The sequence below is a fragment of the Crinia signifera genome, chromosome 11 (assembly GCF_055691185.1).
Source record: "Crinia signifera chromosome 11, ASM5569118v1, whole genome shotgun sequence".
NCBI lineage: Eukaryota > Metazoa > Chordata > Amphibia > Anura > Myobatrachidae > Crinia > Crinia signifera.
The window spans coordinates 116,858,779-116,876,339 of record NC_139227.1 but is presented as its reverse complement, the minus strand read 5'-3'; the positions used below and the strand labels follow the sequence as shown (position 1 = coordinate 116,876,339).

Here is a 17,561-nt window from a genome sequence, read left to right as displayed (position 1 = left end):
TGGCGGGGGAGCCGCTTAGCCGCTCACCTACATCCAGGGGGGTTCCCAGCTCCGGACTACCGCCCTCCAGTGGCCTGCGTGTACTGGTTGCCATCTTGGTACTGATATTTGTACTGGTCACTTGTGGGCAAACTGGTTAATTGTATAAATGTTTGTTTCAGAGACACCATATGGAGGATCTTTACCGGCTCCCTGCAGCTAGAGGAGAAGTCCAATGTTCTCCTGCATGACCTACGTGAAATTGAAGCTTGGATCTACCGCTTGCTACGCTCCCCCACCCCTGTGGTCGGCCAGAAGAGGGTTGACGTGGAAGTGTTGCCCTTGGAGCTGCAACCACCCTTGACCTTCGCCCTTCCCGACCCCTCACGTTTTTCATTGGTGGATTTTCCTCTCCATCTGCCGCTGGAGCTCCTGGGAGTGGAGGCCTGCTTGCAGGTCTTGTCCTGCATTATGCTGGAACATAAGGTATAGCAGGGTGACGATAAAGGTTGGGGTTGTCTCTGTTGATACTTGGAAGCTTAAGGCCCCCACACACTAGAACGATTTTTATCGATAATCGTCAGTAATCGGCCGATTATTGACAATTATCGATAAAAATCGTTCGATATATTGGACGATCGGTCGGAAATCGGACAATTGGCCAAAAAGTCGTTCTAGTGTGTGGGGGCCTTTGACTTTGCAGTCTTGAGTTGTGTGGATATCTGACCAATTAGGAAACTCCTTCCAGGTGGTGCTGCAATCCCGGGACTACAACGCCTTGTCTATGTCTGTCATGGCATTTGTGTCCATGATTTATCCACTTGAATATATGTTTCCTGTAATCCCTCTGCTACCCACGTGTATGGCCTCGGCTGAACAGGTAAGATGAAAACACACTGCTTTGGTTTCGTAAGTTTTCTATCTGGTCGCGCCATGACCTTCCTTCCCACAGTATGTCCTACAGACTGCATCAGCAGCTGTTAGCTCTATGTTTTTTTCATTTGGAGGTCCTAAAGATCTCTAAACTCAGGCCAGCTTCCAGCTGGAGCTTCTGCGAGTTTATGGCGGACGTATTAAAATGTGTTTTTCTCGATCAGCTGCTCTTGGCACCCACCCCCTACATCATAGGAGTCCCGGCCAGCTTCTTCCTCTACAAGTTGGACTTTAGGATGCCAGATGATGTATGGCTGGTGGACCTGGACTCTAACAAGGTGACCATCGCTACTTTCCCCTTGTTCTGCACAAATACAAGTGCACCCTCTACTTGTAAGTTCACGTGTTGGGTTTTCTTCAAACAGGTTGTAGTCCCCACCAACGCAGAACATTTACCCGTCCTGCCCGAACCGGAGGCATCTGAGCTGAAGAAGCACCTGAAACAGGTGAAGGAGGAATGTGCTATCCTGCGCACTAAATAGAACATAAGGGGGTGGCTCAATAGATTGTCGATGTATAGGTTGACACCATATATGGTAGACATGTCTTGGGTTGACAGAGAAGTTTAGAGGTTCCGAAGGTCCACATGAAAATAGTCAACACGTTTTTATTTCCGGTATTTTAGCCCATATCTAACCCTAACCCTGCACCTAGTGCCAAACCTTGACCATCCCCTACCGTTACCGGTCCATAACCTCCCCCTCCAGCAGCCTAACTCAATGTCAAACCCTAACCATGTTTATAAAACATGTCAACCTTTTGGGGATATGGTCATTAGGTTGACTCTATTTAGTGCATTGGGTCAACCACCGAAGATCGACACATTAAATAGGTTGACAATGGGAATGTCGACATGAGTTTTTACTGGTTATTTTTTTTATTTGAGCCGACATGTGGGACAGGCGGTATTTCAGGCCCTACCAACCACTAGAGCGTGGAGGGAGAATAGAATAGTGGCACTGTGCCCCGAAGCATGGCGAGCGAGCGTGGTACACATTGGCGGTGCCCATGTCGACTATGTCGACATTTGGGACAAAAACCTGTGAAAAGTTGCTGTCGACATAATGTTTGTGTCAACCTTCCATCCCTGTCAACCTTAGCTATGTCGATATTCAGCGTTCAACCCAATGCATGTTGACTTAACATGGGTCAACCCAATGGCCCATAGCCGCTCTTTGTACCTGTTGACCTTAAACACTGTCCACCTTTCATCCGTCGACAGTACACGGTTGATCTATACATATCTTTCATGCGGGTACCGGAACATGAATGGCGTTTGTGCCATGTTAATATTCTGGATTGCCAATGCATTGCTTTCCTTCATACGTCATTGTATTTATTTCAGTATTTGCTGTACAGTTCTTCCCCTCTTTCCCCTCTTTTCTCTCTCTCTGTCCTTCTTCTGTTCTCGGTCATTCTGTCCCTCTCGTCTCTTGTTTGTAATAACCATGTATTTAATGAATGTGACTGCAGCCAGGTCCCAGTCCTGGTAAGCCGCCACATGCACGTTATGCATGGATTCTGTGTACAACCGATGTATATTCCTCCTAAGGTTATTTATGATTACATTATATTAGTGTGCTAGAATATACATTTCTCTCCGTCACCCTATTTCTATCCTCACTGTATAGAAGAAAAAACTTTGTTCTCTTTTGCTTTCATTTTTTCATGTGTGCTCGGTGATTGGTAATTTATTTTCCCTCCATCTGTCTCTCTGTGCTCATGTGTCCGTCTTGTCTCTGATTGGCCGCTGGTAATGTCATGTGACGTCCTCTCAGTGTCTGCACAGCATGTCCGTGATCACGCAGCGGCGCCTTCTGGCCTCCGATAACAAGGTTGTTCCCGTTTCTTTTTTTCTGACTTTATTTATTTATTTATTTCTTTTTTTTTTTTTTCAATCGTTTCCTCTCCACAAATATATACGTGATGGTCACTGCCCTGTTGCATCTCTGTGTTTCATAGCGCTAATCGGGCGACAACTTGTGGATAGTTGACTTAGATTGGGTCGTTCTCTGTTTATAAATCCAGTAAGAAATTAATATAATATTGTCCAAAATCAGACTGACTGGGCCAAAGGTAATAGCTGGGAGACATTATTTATTTATTAACAGTTTCTTATATAGCGCAGCATATTCCGTTGCGCTTTACAAAGGGGACAGTGATACAACAAAACAGGCTATTTACAGACAGTCAAAATGTAGGAGGGCCCTGCTCACAAGCTTACAATCTATAGGGAAATAGGCATTGATACATAAGGATAAGGGGGTATTCAATCCCGGCAGGCATTTTCCATCCTCGGAAATATCTGCTGTTTTTGCGTAGAATAGATTGAATTCACATTTGACCTATTCAATGTTCTCTTTTTTTTATTTTTTTTATTCTGACTTTCGGAAATATTACGAAAGTCTGAAAAGACGTGGAATGGCGAATTTTTTTTCCGTGGAAACGGTCTCTGATTCGCAAATGTAGCATCCGTTTCGGCTTTTCAAAGAGTCGAATCTGCAGAGGCGAGATTGAATAGGTGCTGGACAATATTTCCAAGTACTGGAAATGTTGTCCAGCATTGAAGACCCCTCCCTTCCCCATTGGGGGAGATTTACCTGCGAATCCGTCAGACACTGCCTCACTTTATGGCGGTGGAAGACTTGCCTACGGGGCAATGAGCATTTTAGGTGAATCTGGTTTTCGGCTGGGTGAAAAGGGCGAATCAAGTTGCCGTTGCAAGTGATTGGTTGCTGTGGGCAACATCTCCTCTTCACTAGAACCCCCAACTTGGTAAATCTACCTCTTTTTTTGTCTGTTTTAATGTTGCCTCATTGCAGGCAGATTGCGGTGATATTGGGTAAATTGACGTATTATTGCCCAACACAACCATGATTTAGAACTTCCTCATTTTGGGCCAGATGCACTAAGCTCGCAAAGTGATGCAATGGAGAGTGGTGAACCACCAGCCAATCAGCTCCTAACTGCCATGTTACATGCTGGGTTTGAAAAATGACAGGTAGGAGCTGGGCGTTCTGGGGTGGGCAACTGGAGTACCAACAAAACTGGTTGATGCGTCCATTGAAAGGCTGGTCGGGCCTATCAGAAAGCAGGCGTGGCCCTCCTTGCTCGGGGTGGGCGGCTGACGTCACATGATGTCCCCGCTCCCCCGCAATTGGTCAGGAAGCGTTCAAATGAAAAGGAAGGTCCTGGCTTACCTTTCATTACGAACAGAGGAAAAATCATTCAATGGTGAGCAACCATCAAATGATTATTCATCTGTGTGGTAAGGATGGCCATCGGTGCCTTTGCCATCGATGGCAAAAGGGCACCTGGCCATCGATAGTGTAAAACTATGCAATGGGTGACCATCGATAGTTTTTCATATTGATGGTCATCTGTTATGTTTGAGTGATTGCCCAATAAAAACACGAAGGCGGGGCTTTGCAGGTGTCAAGGGGCGGGGCTTTGCAGGTGTCCCGGCACTTTTGAAGAAAGCAAAATATCAGTTTTGCTCTGCCATAGATGTAGGGAAACCATCTGGTATTTGACATTGGCCAAAAACCATCGATGATTTCGTATCGTCGATGGTCGATGGCCATCCCCACATCCGCTCGCAGTGTATCGTGGGTATTCAGGGGGCGTGCGCTCGCTGGGGCAGCGTTTACCTGCTCGGTAAGCAGCGAATATACGCAGCCTAGGAAGTGGGTCTGAATCGGTCCCGAAGTACTGAGCTGTCCGTGGTCCTATTTGGACGGCCTGTGCTGCAGGAGGGAACAGCAGAACTGTAGTGGCGCTCTGTATAAATGCAAGGTTGCACAGGGAAGATCTCTGCTACCAAATGGAAGAAATGTAAAAAATAGGGTCAAATCGAGATCGTTATTCTGTATTCCAACGTGTTTTATACACCTAGGGATGACTGTGTCACTTTCTCTGCTGCGCTCTATCCCCCCCGCGGTGTACTGTGAGGAACGCAGCATGAGAAACTGCACACCTGGGACCAGAGCCCTGAATGCGTCATCTCATTGTGCCGTAGAGAAGATTGTGAGAACCTCTCGTTTCCCCGGTGCAGGCCCTGGCCAGTATGAGTCTGAACACACAACCGATCCTGAACCTGGACAGATTCCATGAGGGCTCAGAGGCGTCTATGCTCCGACCCCACAACGATGCACAGGGCACACCGTCCACAGAATTCAACCCCCTTATTTATGGAAATGACGTTGATTCGGTGGATGTGGCGACAAGGTAACGTAGACGAGTGCGGTGATTACCTGGTTGTGTACTGAGGGGTTATAGCCAGAAATATATGATATGATAATAACTGGGTGCTGCCCATATGCAGCATGGCATCGCTTATTACACAGTGATATAACCAGCCCCTGCCCATATGCAGCATGGCATCGCTTATTACACAGTGATATAACCAGCCCCTGCCCATATGCAGCATGGCATCGCTTATTACACAGTGATATGATAACCGGGCACTGCCCATATGCAGCATGGCATCGCTTATTACACAGTGATCTGATAACCGGGCGCTGCCCATATGCAGCATGGCATCGCTTATTACACAGTGATCTGATAACCGGGCGCTGCCCATATGCAGCATGGCATCGCTTATTACACAGTGATATGATAACCGGGCACTGCCCATATGCAGCATGGCATCGCTTATTCCACAGTGATATGATAACCGGGCGCTGCCCATATGCAGCATGGCATCGCTTATTCCACAGTGATATGATAACCGGGCGCTGCCCATATGCAGCATGGCATCGCTTATTACACAGTGATATGATAACCGGGCACTGCCCATATGCAGCATGGCATCGCTTATTACACAGTGATCTGATAACCGGGCACTGCCCATATGCAGCATGGCATCGCTTATTACACAGTGATATGATAACCGGGCGCTGCCCATATGCAGCATGGCATCGCTTATTACACAGTGATATGATAACCGGGCGCTGCCCATATGCAGCATGGCATCGCTTATTACACAGTGATATGATAACCGGGCACTGCCCATATATGCAGCATGGCATCGCTTATTACACAGTGATCTGATAACCGGGCACTGCCCATATGCAGCATGGCATCGCTTATTACACAGTGATATGATAACCGGGTGCTGCCCATATGCAGCATGGCATCGCTTATTACACAGTGATCTGATAACCGGGCACTGCCCATATGCAGCATGGCATCGCTTATTACACAGTGATATGATAACCGGGCACTTCCCATATGCAGCATGGCATCGCTTATTACACAGTGATCTGATAACCGGGCACTGCCCATATATGCAGCATGGCATCGCTTATTACACAGTGATATGATAACCGGGTGCTGCCCATATGCAGCATGGCATCGCTTATTACACAGTGATACAACCAGCCGCTGCCCATATGCAGCATGGCATCGCTTATTACACAGTGATATGATACCCGGGCGCTGCCCATATGCAGCATGGCATCGCTTATTACACAGTGATATTATAACTGGGTGCTGCCCATATGCAGCATGGCATCGCTTATTACACAGTTATATGATAACCGGGCGCTGCCCATATGCAGCATGGCATCGCTTATTACACAGTGATATGATAACCGGGCACTGCCCATATGCAGCATGGCATCGCTTATTCCACAGTGATATGATAACCGGGCACTGCCCATATGCAGCATGGCATTGCTTATTACACAGTGATATGATAACCTGGCACTGCCCATATGCAGCATGGCATCGCTTATTCCACAGTGATATGATAACCGGGCACTGCCCATATGCAGCATGGCATCGCTTATTACACAGTGATATGATAACCGGGCGCTGCCTATATGCAGCATGGCATCGCTTATTACACAGTTATATGATAACCGGGCGCTGCCCATATGCAGCATGGCATCGCTTATTACACAGTGATATGATAACCGGGCACTGCCCATATGCAGCATGGCATCGCTTATTCCACAGTGATATGATAACCGGGCACTGCCCATATGCAGCATGGCATTGCTTATTACACAGTGATATGATAACCGGGCACTGCCCATATGCAGCATGGCATCGCTTATTACACAGTGATATGATAACCGGGCACTGCCCATATGCAGCATGGCATCGCTTATTACACAGTGATATGATAACCGGGCACTGCCCATATGCAGCATGGCATCGCTTATTACACAGTGATCTGATAACCGGGCGCTGCCCATATGCAGCATGGCATTGCTTATTCCACAGTGATATGATAACCGGGCGCTGCCCATATGCAGCATGGCATCGCTTATTACACAGTGATATGATAACCGGGCACTGCCCATATGCAGCATGGCATCGCTTATTACACAGTGATATGATAACCGGGCACTGCCCATATGCAGCATGGCATCGCTTATTCCACAGTGATATGATAACCGGGTGCTGCCCATATGCAGCATGGCATCGCTTATTACACAGTGATATGATAACCGGGCGCTGCCCATATGCAGCATGGCATCGCTTATTACACAGTGATATTATAACTGGGTGCTGCCCATATGCAGCATGGCATCGCTTATTCCACAGTGATATGATAACCGGGCGCTGCCCATATGCAGCATGGCATCGCTTATTACACAGTGATATGATAACCGGGCACTGCCCATATGCAGCATGGCATCGCTTATTCCACAGTGATATGATAACCGGGCGCTGCCCATATGCAGCATGGCATTGCTTATTACACAGTGATATGATAACCGGGCGCTGCCCATATGCAGCATGGCATCGCTTATTACACAGTGATATGATAACCGGGCACTGCCCATATGCAGCATGGCATCGCTTATTACACAGTGATCTGATAACTGGGTGCTGCCCATATGCAGCATGGCATCGCTTATTACACAGTGATCTGATAACCGGGCACTGCCCATATGCAGCATGGCATCGCTTATTCCACAGTGATCTGATAACCGGGCACTGCCCATATGCAGCATGGCATCGCTTATTCCACAGTGATATGATAACCGGGCGCTGCCCATATGCAGCATGGCATCGCTTATTACACAGTGATCTGATAACCGGGCGCTGCCCATATGCAGCATGGCATCGCTTATTACACAGTGATATGATAACCGGGCGCTGCCCATATGCAGCAAGGCATCGCTTATTACACAGTGATCTGATAACCGGGCGCTGCCCATATGCAGCATGGCATCGCTTATTACACAGTGATATGATAACTGGGTGCTGCCCATATGCAGCATGGCATCGCTTATTACACAGTGATATGATAACCGGGCACTGCCCATATGCAGCATGGCATCGCTTATTACACAGTGATATGATAACCGGGCGCTGCCTATATGCAGCATGGCATCGCTTATTACACAGTGATATGATAACCGGGCGCTGCCCATATGCAGCATGGCATCGCTTATTCCACAGTGATATGATAACCGGGCACTGCCCATATGCAGCATGGCATCGCTTATTCCACAGTGATATGATAACCGGGCACTGCCCATATGCAGCATGGCATCGCTTATTACACAGTTATATGATAACCGGGCGCTGCCCATATGCAGCATGGCATCGCTTATTCCACAGTGATATGATAACCGGGCGCTGCCCATATGCAGCATGGCATCGCTTATTACACAGTGATATAACCGGGCACTGCCCATATGCAGCATGGCATCGCTTATTACACAGTGATATGATAACCGGGCACTGCCCATATATGCAGCATGGCATCGCTTATTCCACAGTGATATGATAACCGGGCACTGCCCATATGCAGCATGGCATCGCTTATTCCACAGTGATATGATAACCGGGCACTGCCCATATGCAGCATGGCATCGCTTATTACACAGTTATATGATAACCGGGCGCTGCCCATATGCAGCATGGCATCGCTTATTCCACAGTGATATGATAACCGGGCGCTGCCCATATGCAGCATGGCATCGCTTATTACACAGTGATATAACCGGGCACTGCCCATATGCAGCATGGCATCGCTTATTACACAGTGATATGATAACCGGGCACTGCCCATATATGCAGCATGGCATCGCTTATTCCACAGTGATATGATAACCGGGCACTGCCCATATGCAGCATGGCATCGCTTATTCCACAGTGATATGATAACCGGGCACTGCCCATATGCAGCATGGCATCGCTTATTACACAGTGATATGATAACCGGGCGCTGCCCATATGCAGCATGGCATCGCTTATTCCACAGTGATATGATAACCGGGCACTGCCCATATGCAGCATGGCATCTCTTATTACACAGTGATATGATAACCGGGCGCTGCCCATATGCAGCATGGCATCGCTTATTCCACAGTGATATGATAACCGGGCACTGCCCATATGCAGCATGGCATCTCTTATTACACAGTGATATGATAACCGGGCACTGCCCATATGCAGCATGGCATCGCTTATTACACAGTGATCTGATAACCGGGCGCTGCCCATATGCAGCATGGCATCGCTTATTACACAGTGATATGATAACCGGGCGCTGCCCATATGCAGCATGGCATTGCTTATTCCACAGTGATATAACCGGGCGCTGCCCATATGCAGCATGGCATCGCTTATTACACAGTGATATGATAACCGGGCACTGCCCATATATGCAGCATGGCATCGCTTATTCCACAGTGATATGATAACCGGGCACTGCCCATATGCAGCATGGCATCGCTTATTCCACAGTGATATGATAACCGGGCACTGCCCATATGCAGCATGGCATCGCTTATTACACAGTGATATGATAACCGGGCGCTGCCCATATGCAGCATGGCATCGCTTATTCCACAGTGATATGATAACCGGGCACTGCCCATATGCAGCATGGCATCTCTTATTACACAGTGATATGATAACCGGGCGCTGCCCATATGCAGCATGGCATCGCTTATTCCACAGTGATATGATAACCGGGCACTGCCCATATGCAGCATGGCATCTCTTATTACACAGTGATATGATAACCGGGCACTGCCCATATGCAGCATGGCATCGCTTATTACACAGTGATATGATAACCGGGCGCTGCCCATATGCAGCATGGCATCGCTTATTCCACAGTGATATGATAACCGGGCACTGCCCATATGCAGCATGGCATCGCTTATTACACAGTGATATGATAACCGGGCGCTGCCCATATGCAGCATGGCATCGCTTATTCCACAGTGATATGATAACCGGGCACTGCCCATATGCAGCATGGCATCGCTTATTACACAGTGATCTGATAACCGGGCGCTGCCCATATGCAGCATGGCATCGCTTATTACACAGTGATATGATAACCGGGCGCTGCCCATATGCAGCATGGCATTGCTTATTCCACAGTGATATAACCGGGCACTGCCCATATGCAGCATGGCATCGCTTATTACACAGTGATCTGATAACTGGGTGCTGCCCATATGCAGCATGGCATCGCTTATTACACAGTGATCTGATAACCGGGCGCTGCCCATATGCAGCATGGCATCGCTTATTCCACAGTGATATGATAACCGGGCACTGCCCATATGCAGCATGGCATCGCTTATTACACAGTGATCTGATAACTGGGTGCTGCCCATATGCAGCATGGCATCGCTTATTACACAGTGATCTGATAACCGGGCGCTGCCCATATGCAGCATGGCATCGCTTATTCCACAGTGATATGATAACCGGGCGCTGCCCATATGCAGCATGGCATCGCTTATTACACAGTGATATGATAACCGGGCACTACCTATATGCAGCATGGCATCGCTTATTCCACAGTGATATGATAACCGGGCGCTGCCCATATGCAGCATGGCATCGCTTATTACACAGTGATATGATAATGGGCACTGCTCATATGCAGCATGGCATCGCTTATTACACAGTGATATGATAACCGGGCACTACCTATATGCAGCATGGCATCGCTTATTCCACAGTGATATGATAACCGGGCGCTGCCCATATGCAGCATGGCATCGCTTATTCCACAGTGATATGATAACCGGGCACTGCCCATATGCAGCATGGCATCTCTTATTACACAGTGATATGATAACTGGGCGCTGCCCATATGCAGCATGGCATCGCTTATTCCACAGTGATATGATAACCGGGCACTGCCCATATGCAGCATGGCATCTCTTATTACACAGTGATATGATAACCGGGCACTGCCCATATGCAGCATGGCATCGCTTATTACACAGTGATATGATAACCGGGCGCTGCCCATATGCAGCATGGCATCGCTTATTCCACAGTGATATGATAACCGGGCACTGCCCATATGCAGCATGGCATCGCTTATTACACAGTGATCTGATAACCGGGCGCTGCCCATATGCAGCATGGCATCGCTTATTACACAGTGATATGATAACCGGGCGCTGCCCATATGCAGCATGGCATTGCTTATTCCACAGTGATATAACCGGGCACTGCCCATATGCAGCATGGCATCGCTTATTACACAGTGATCTGATAACTGGGTGCTGCCCATATGCAGCATGGCATCGCTTATTACACAGTGATCTGATAACCGGGCGCTGCCCATATGCAGCATGGCATCGCTTATTCCACAGTGATATGATAACCGGGCGCTGCCCATATGCAGCATGGCATCGCTTATTACACAGTGATATGATAACCGGGCACTGCCCATATATGCAGCATGGCATCGCTTATTACACAGTGATATGATAACCGGGCACTGCCCATATGCAGCATGGCATCGCTTATTACACAGTGATATGATAACCGGGCACTGCCCATATGCAGCATGGCATCGCTTATTACACAGTGATATGATAACCGGGCACTGCCCATATATGCAGCATGGCATCGCTTATTACACAGTGATATGATAATGGGCACTGCTCATATGCAGCATGGCATCGCTTATTACACAGTGATATGATAACCGGGCACTACCTATATGCAGCATGGCATCGCTTATTCCACAGTGATATGATAACCGGGCGCTGCCCATATGCAGCATGGCATCGCTTATTCCACAGTGATATGATAACCGGGCACTGCCCATATGCAGCATGGCATCTCTTATTACACAGTGATATGATAACTGGGCGCTGCCCATATGCAGCATGGCATCGCTTATTCCACAGTGATATGATAACCGGGCACTGCCCATATGCAGCATGGCATCTCTTATTACACAGTGATATGATAACCGGGCACTGCCCATATGCAGCATGGCATCGCTTATTACACAGTGATATGATAACCGGGCGCTGCCCATATGCAGCATGGCATCGCTTATTCCACAGTGATATGATAACCGGGCACTGCCCATATGCAGCATGGCATCGCTTATTACACAGTGATCTGATAACCGGGCGCTGCCCATATGCAGCATGGCATCGCTTATTACACAGTGATATGATAACCGGGCGCTGCCCATATGCAGCATGGCATTGCTTATTCCACAGTGATATAACCGGGCACTGCCCATATGCAGCATGGCATCGCTTATTACACAGTGATCTGATAACTGGGTGCTGCCCATATGCAGCATGGCATCGCTTATTACACAGTGATCTGATAACCGGGCGCTGCCCATATGCAGCATGGCATCGCTTATTCCACAGTGATATGATAACCGGGCACTGCCCATATGCAGCATGGCATCGCTTATTACACAGTGATCTGATAACTGGGTGCTGCCCATATGCAGCATGGCATCGCTTATTACACAGTGATCTGATAACCGGGCGCTGCCCATATGCAGCATGGCATCGCTTATTCCACAGTGATATGATAACCGGGCGCTGCCCATATGCAGCATGGCATCGCTTATTACACAGTGATATGATAACCGGGCACTGCCCATATATGCAGCATGGCATCGCTTATTACACAGTGATATGATAACCGGGCACTGCCCATATGCAGCATGGCATCGCTTATTACACAGTGATATGATAACCGGGCACTGCCCATATGCAGCATGGCATCGCTTATTCCACAGTGATACAATCAGCCGCTGCCCATATACGGCATGTCACATGATAATGGGGTGCTGGTATAGCCCATACTACTGTTCTCTAGAACTGGATTTATAGACCTCCTACATGAACACACTTATTCGCACGTACTCTGAATACATTTGTAGGAACGTTCAAGCACCCAAATGTTACCTAAGCAAGTCATTAAGTTGGGTAATGAAGTGCTGTGCAATCAGCGATGGCTGATTGCATGGATTTGCTTTGATGAAGATGAGATGAATATGGGTGATTACTGAAGGATCTATGTAATAAGGCTTCTTTGGATAACAACATCTTCCAAGAGCCTTTTTTCCTGTGTTGACACTATGGGGGAAATTCACTAAAGGAAATTTGTAAAAAAAATAGGTGTATTTGTATCCCGAAATATACTTATTTTTGACATTTACTATCCCAAAAATAGGGCAATTCGTAGTCGTATTGATGTGCTATCAATACGAATTGCCGTATTTTCGGGATAGTAAATGCCAAAAATAAGTGTATTTCGGGATACAAATACACCTATTTTTTACAAATTTCCTTTAGTAAATTTCCCCCTATATCTAAATTTACCTAGAATGGGCGGTAGGTGCGAGCCGAAATGTACTAGTAAGCATTTGGGAAGAGGAGATAATACTGTATGTAAACGGGTTGGGATCATTGGGTCTACAGCATGATGGTCGACAGTCATTAGGCCGCCATCGTTCTAGGTCGACATGGTTCTAGGTCGAAAGGTCATTAGTTCGACAATGTCTATGTCGACAGTCAAAAGGTCAACATGGGGTTTCTCACTGTTTTTTGACATGATTGTGAAGTGCAGCGCATCCCCTCACATTGTTCGCTGCGCTCGGCACACTATTTTATTCTCCCACCACGCCCTAGTGGATGGTAGGGCATGAAATACCGCCTATCGGCACATGTCGGCTCAAAAACAGTGATGACCTAATGACTGTCGACCATCATGCTGTAGACCAAATGGCCGCATCCCATGTAAACATGGCAGATAAATGTCCTAGTCTTCCTCACTATCTTCCATCCCGATCTTCTGGTTGCAGGGTTGCTATGGTCCGGTTCTTTAACTCTCCCAACATGCTGCAAGGTTTTCAGTACCATACTCGCACTCTGCGTCTCTTCCCACGCCCCGTGGTGGCTTTCCAGTCCTCTTCCTTCCTGGCCTCACGCCCCAAGGCCAATGCTTTCTCTGAGAAGCTTTCCAAAACGCAAGCCGTGGAATACTTTGGAGAGTGGTCCCTGAACCCCACCAACTTTGCCTTTCAGAGGATCCACAACAGTAGGTCCCTTTTGTTACTTCTCTGCTCATAGCCTACACACTTTCATACTGACACATTTTTACTTTCTGCAGACATGTTCGACCCAGCTTCTATTGGAGATAAACCGAAGTGGTACGCTCACCAGCTGCAGCCCATTCATTACAGGGTGTACGATGCAAACTCGCAGCTTGCTGAAGCGCTCAGTGTCCCTGTGGAACGGGAGAGTGATTCTGAGCCTACTGATGACAGGTCTGTTTCTCTTCATTATGTCGGTCTTCATTGCCACACTTTGTTTCTGTACTGTAACTTGCTCTTGATCATAGATGGTCTTTTTTTCTATTTACCTTTTTAAGTTTTAAGTCCATCCTGCTATTGGCTCCGAGCCCAGAACTTACTGTGCCCATCCTGCTGCTGGGCCTCAGCAATGACCTTGCTGAGTCCATCCTGATGCTGGGCCTCAGCAATGACCTTGCTGGGTACATCCTGCTGCTGGGCCTCAGCAATGACCTTGCTGGGTCCATCCTGCTGCTGGGCCTCAGAAATGACCTTGCTGGGTCCATCCTGCTGCTGGGCTTCAGAAATGACCTAGCTGGGTCCATCCTGCTGCTGGGCCTCAGCAATGACCTAGCTGGGTCCATCCTGCTGCTGTGTCTCAGCAATGACCTTGTTTCGTCCATCCTGCTGCTGGGCCTCAGAAATGACCTTGCTGGGTCCATCCTGCTGCTGTGACTCAGCAATGACCTTGTTTCGTCCATCCTGCTGCTGGGCCTCAGAAATGACCTTGCTGGGTCCATCCTGCTGCTGGGCTTCAGAAATGACCTAGCTGGGTCCTTCCTGCTGCTGGGCCTCAGCAATGACCTTGCTGGGTCCATCCTGCTGCTGTGTCTCAGCAATGACCTTGCTGGGTCCATCCTTCTGCTGTGTCTCAGCAATGACCTTGTTTCGTCCATCCTGCTGCTGGGCCTCAGAAATGACCTTGCTGGGTCCATCCTGCTGCTGGGCCTCAGCAATGACCTTGCTGGGTCCATCCTGCTGCTGGGCCTCAACAATGTCCTTGCTGGGTCCATACTGCTGCTGGGCCTCTGCAATGACCTTGCTGGGTCCATCCTGCTGCTGGGCCTCTGCAATGACCTTGCTGGGTCCATCCTGCTGCTGAGCCTCTGCAATGACCTTGCTGGGTCCATCCTGCTGCTGGGCCTCAGCAATGACCTTGCTGGGTCCATCCTGCTGCTGGGCCTCAGCAATGACCTTGCTGAGTCCATCCTGCTGCTGGGCCTCAGCAATGACCTTGCTGAGTCCATCCTGCTGCTGGGCCTCAGCAATGACCTTGCTGGGTCCATCCTGCTGCTGGGCCTCAGCAATGACCTTGCTGGGTCCATCCTGCTGCTGGGCCTCAGCAATGACCTTGCTGGGTCCGTCCTGCTGCTGGGCCTCAGAAATGACCTAGCTGAGTCCATCCTGCTGCTGGGCTTCAGAAATGACCTAGCTGGGTCCATCCTTCTGCTGGGCCTCAGCAATGACCTAGCTGGGTCCATCCTGCTGCTGTGTCTCAGCAATGACCTTGTTTCGTCCATCCTGCTGCTGGGCCTCAGAAATGACCTTGCTGGGTCCATCCTGCTGCTGTGACTCAGCAATGACCTTGTTTCGTCCATCCTGCTGCTGGGCCTCAGAAATGACCTTGCTGGGTCCATCCTGCTGCTGGGCCACAGAAATGGCCTTGCTGGGTCCATCCTGCTGCTGGGCCTCAGCAATGACTTAGCTGGGTCCATCCTGCTGCTGTGTCTCAGCAATGACCTTGTTTCGTCCATCCTGCTGCTGGGCCTCAGAAATGACCTTGCTGGGTCCATCCTGCTGCTGTGACTCAGCAATGACCTTGTTTCGTCCATCCTGCTGCTGGGCCTCAGAAATGACCTTGCTGGGTCCATCCTGCTGCTGGGCTTCAGAAATTACCTAGCTGGGTCCTTCCTGCTGCTGGGCCTCAGCAATGACCTTGCTGGGTCCATCCTGCTGCTGTGTCTCAGCAATGACCTTGCTGGGTCCATCCTTCTGCTGTGTCTCAGCAATGACCTTGTTTCGTCCATCCTGCTGCTGGGCCTCAGAAATGACCTTGCTGGGTCCATCCTGCTGCTGGGCCTCAGCAATGACCTTGCTGGGTCCATCCTGCTGCTGGGCCTCAACAATGTCCTTGCTGGGTCCATACTGCTGCTGGGCCTCTGCAATGACCTTGCTGGGTCCATCCTGCTGCTGGGCCTCTGCAATGACCTTGCTGGGTCCATCCTGCTGCTGGGCCTCTGCAATGACCTTGCTGGGTCCATCCTGCTGCTGAGCCTCTGCAATGACCTTGCTGGGTCCATCCTGCTGCTGGGCCTCAGCAATGACCTTGCTGGGTCCATCCTGCTTCTGGGCCTCAGCAATGACCTTGCTGGGTCCATCCTGCTTCTGGGCCTCAGCAATGACCTTGCTGGGTCCATCCTGCTTCTGGGCCTTAGCAATGACCTTGCTGGGTCCATCCTGCTGCTGGGCCTCAGCAATGACCTTGCTGGGTCCATCTTGCTGCTGGGCCTCAGCACCGATCTTCATGGGTCCATCATGCTGCTTTGCCTGAGTAATGATCTTGCTGGGTCCATCCTGCTGCTAGGCCTCAGCACTGATCTTCCTGGGTCCATCCTGCTGCTTTGCCTGAGCAATAATCTTGCTGGGTCCATCCTGCTGCTGGGCCTCAGCACCAATCTTCCTGGATCCATCCTGCTGCTTTGCCTGAGCAATGACCTTGCTGGGTCCATCCTGCTGCTGTGTCTTAGCAATGACTTTGCTTCGTCCATCCTGCTGCTGGGCCTCAGCAATGACCTTGCTGGGTCCATCCTGCTGCTGGGCCTCTGCAATGACCTTGCTTCATCCATCCTGCTGCTGGGCCTCAGCAATGACTTTGCTGGGTCCATCCTCCTTCTGGGCCTTAGCAATGACCTTGCTGAGTCCATCCTGCTGCTGGGCCTCAGCAATGACCTTGCTGGGTCCATCTTGCTGCTGGGCCTCAGCACCGATCTTCATGGGTCCATCATGCTGCTTTGCCTGAGCAATGATCTTGCTGGGTCCATCCTGCTGCTGGGCCTCAGCACCGATCTTCCTGGGTCCATCCTGCTGCTTTGCCTGAGCAATAATCTTGCTGGGTCCATCCTGCTGCTGGGCCTCAGCACCGATCTTCCTGGATCCATCCTGCTGCTTTGCCTGAGCAATGACCTTGCTGGGTCCATCCTGCTGCTGTGTCTTAGCAATGACTTTGCTTCGTCCATCCTGCTGCTGGGCCTCAGCAATGACCTTGCTGGGTCCATCCTGCTGCTGGGCCTCTGCAATGACCTTGCTTCAT

General features: G+C 49.4%; 1 protein-coding gene across 37 annotated transcripts in view; it reads left to right on the top strand.

Moving 5' to 3' along the window:
• The window catches only part of MADD (MAP kinase activating death domain), a 101,199-nt gene that overhangs the window by 37,070 nt on the left and 46,568 nt on the right, over nucleotides 1-17,561 (top strand). For 25 of the 37 annotated variants that reach the window (XM_083164421.1, XM_083164410.1, XM_083164415.1 and 22 more), the window contains exons 4-11: nucleotides 162-465; nucleotides 728-859; nucleotides 1,077-1,190; nucleotides 1,278-1,358; nucleotides 2,691-2,747; nucleotides 4,967-5,139; nucleotides 13,982-14,217; nucleotides 14,290-14,446. In XM_083164421.1, the coding sequence (XP_083020547.1) occupies nucleotides 162-465; nucleotides 728-859; nucleotides 1,077-1,190; nucleotides 1,278-1,358; nucleotides 2,691-2,747; nucleotides 4,967-5,139; nucleotides 13,982-14,217; nucleotides 14,290-14,446 (1,254 nt within the window). The remainder of the gene's footprint in view (nucleotides 1-161; nucleotides 466-727; nucleotides 860-1,076; nucleotides 1,191-1,277; nucleotides 1,359-2,690; nucleotides 2,748-4,966; nucleotides 5,140-13,981; nucleotides 14,218-14,289; nucleotides 14,447-17,561) is intronic. The other 12 variants (XM_083164428.1, XM_083164432.1, XM_083164427.1 and 9 more) reach the window with 1 other exon arrangement.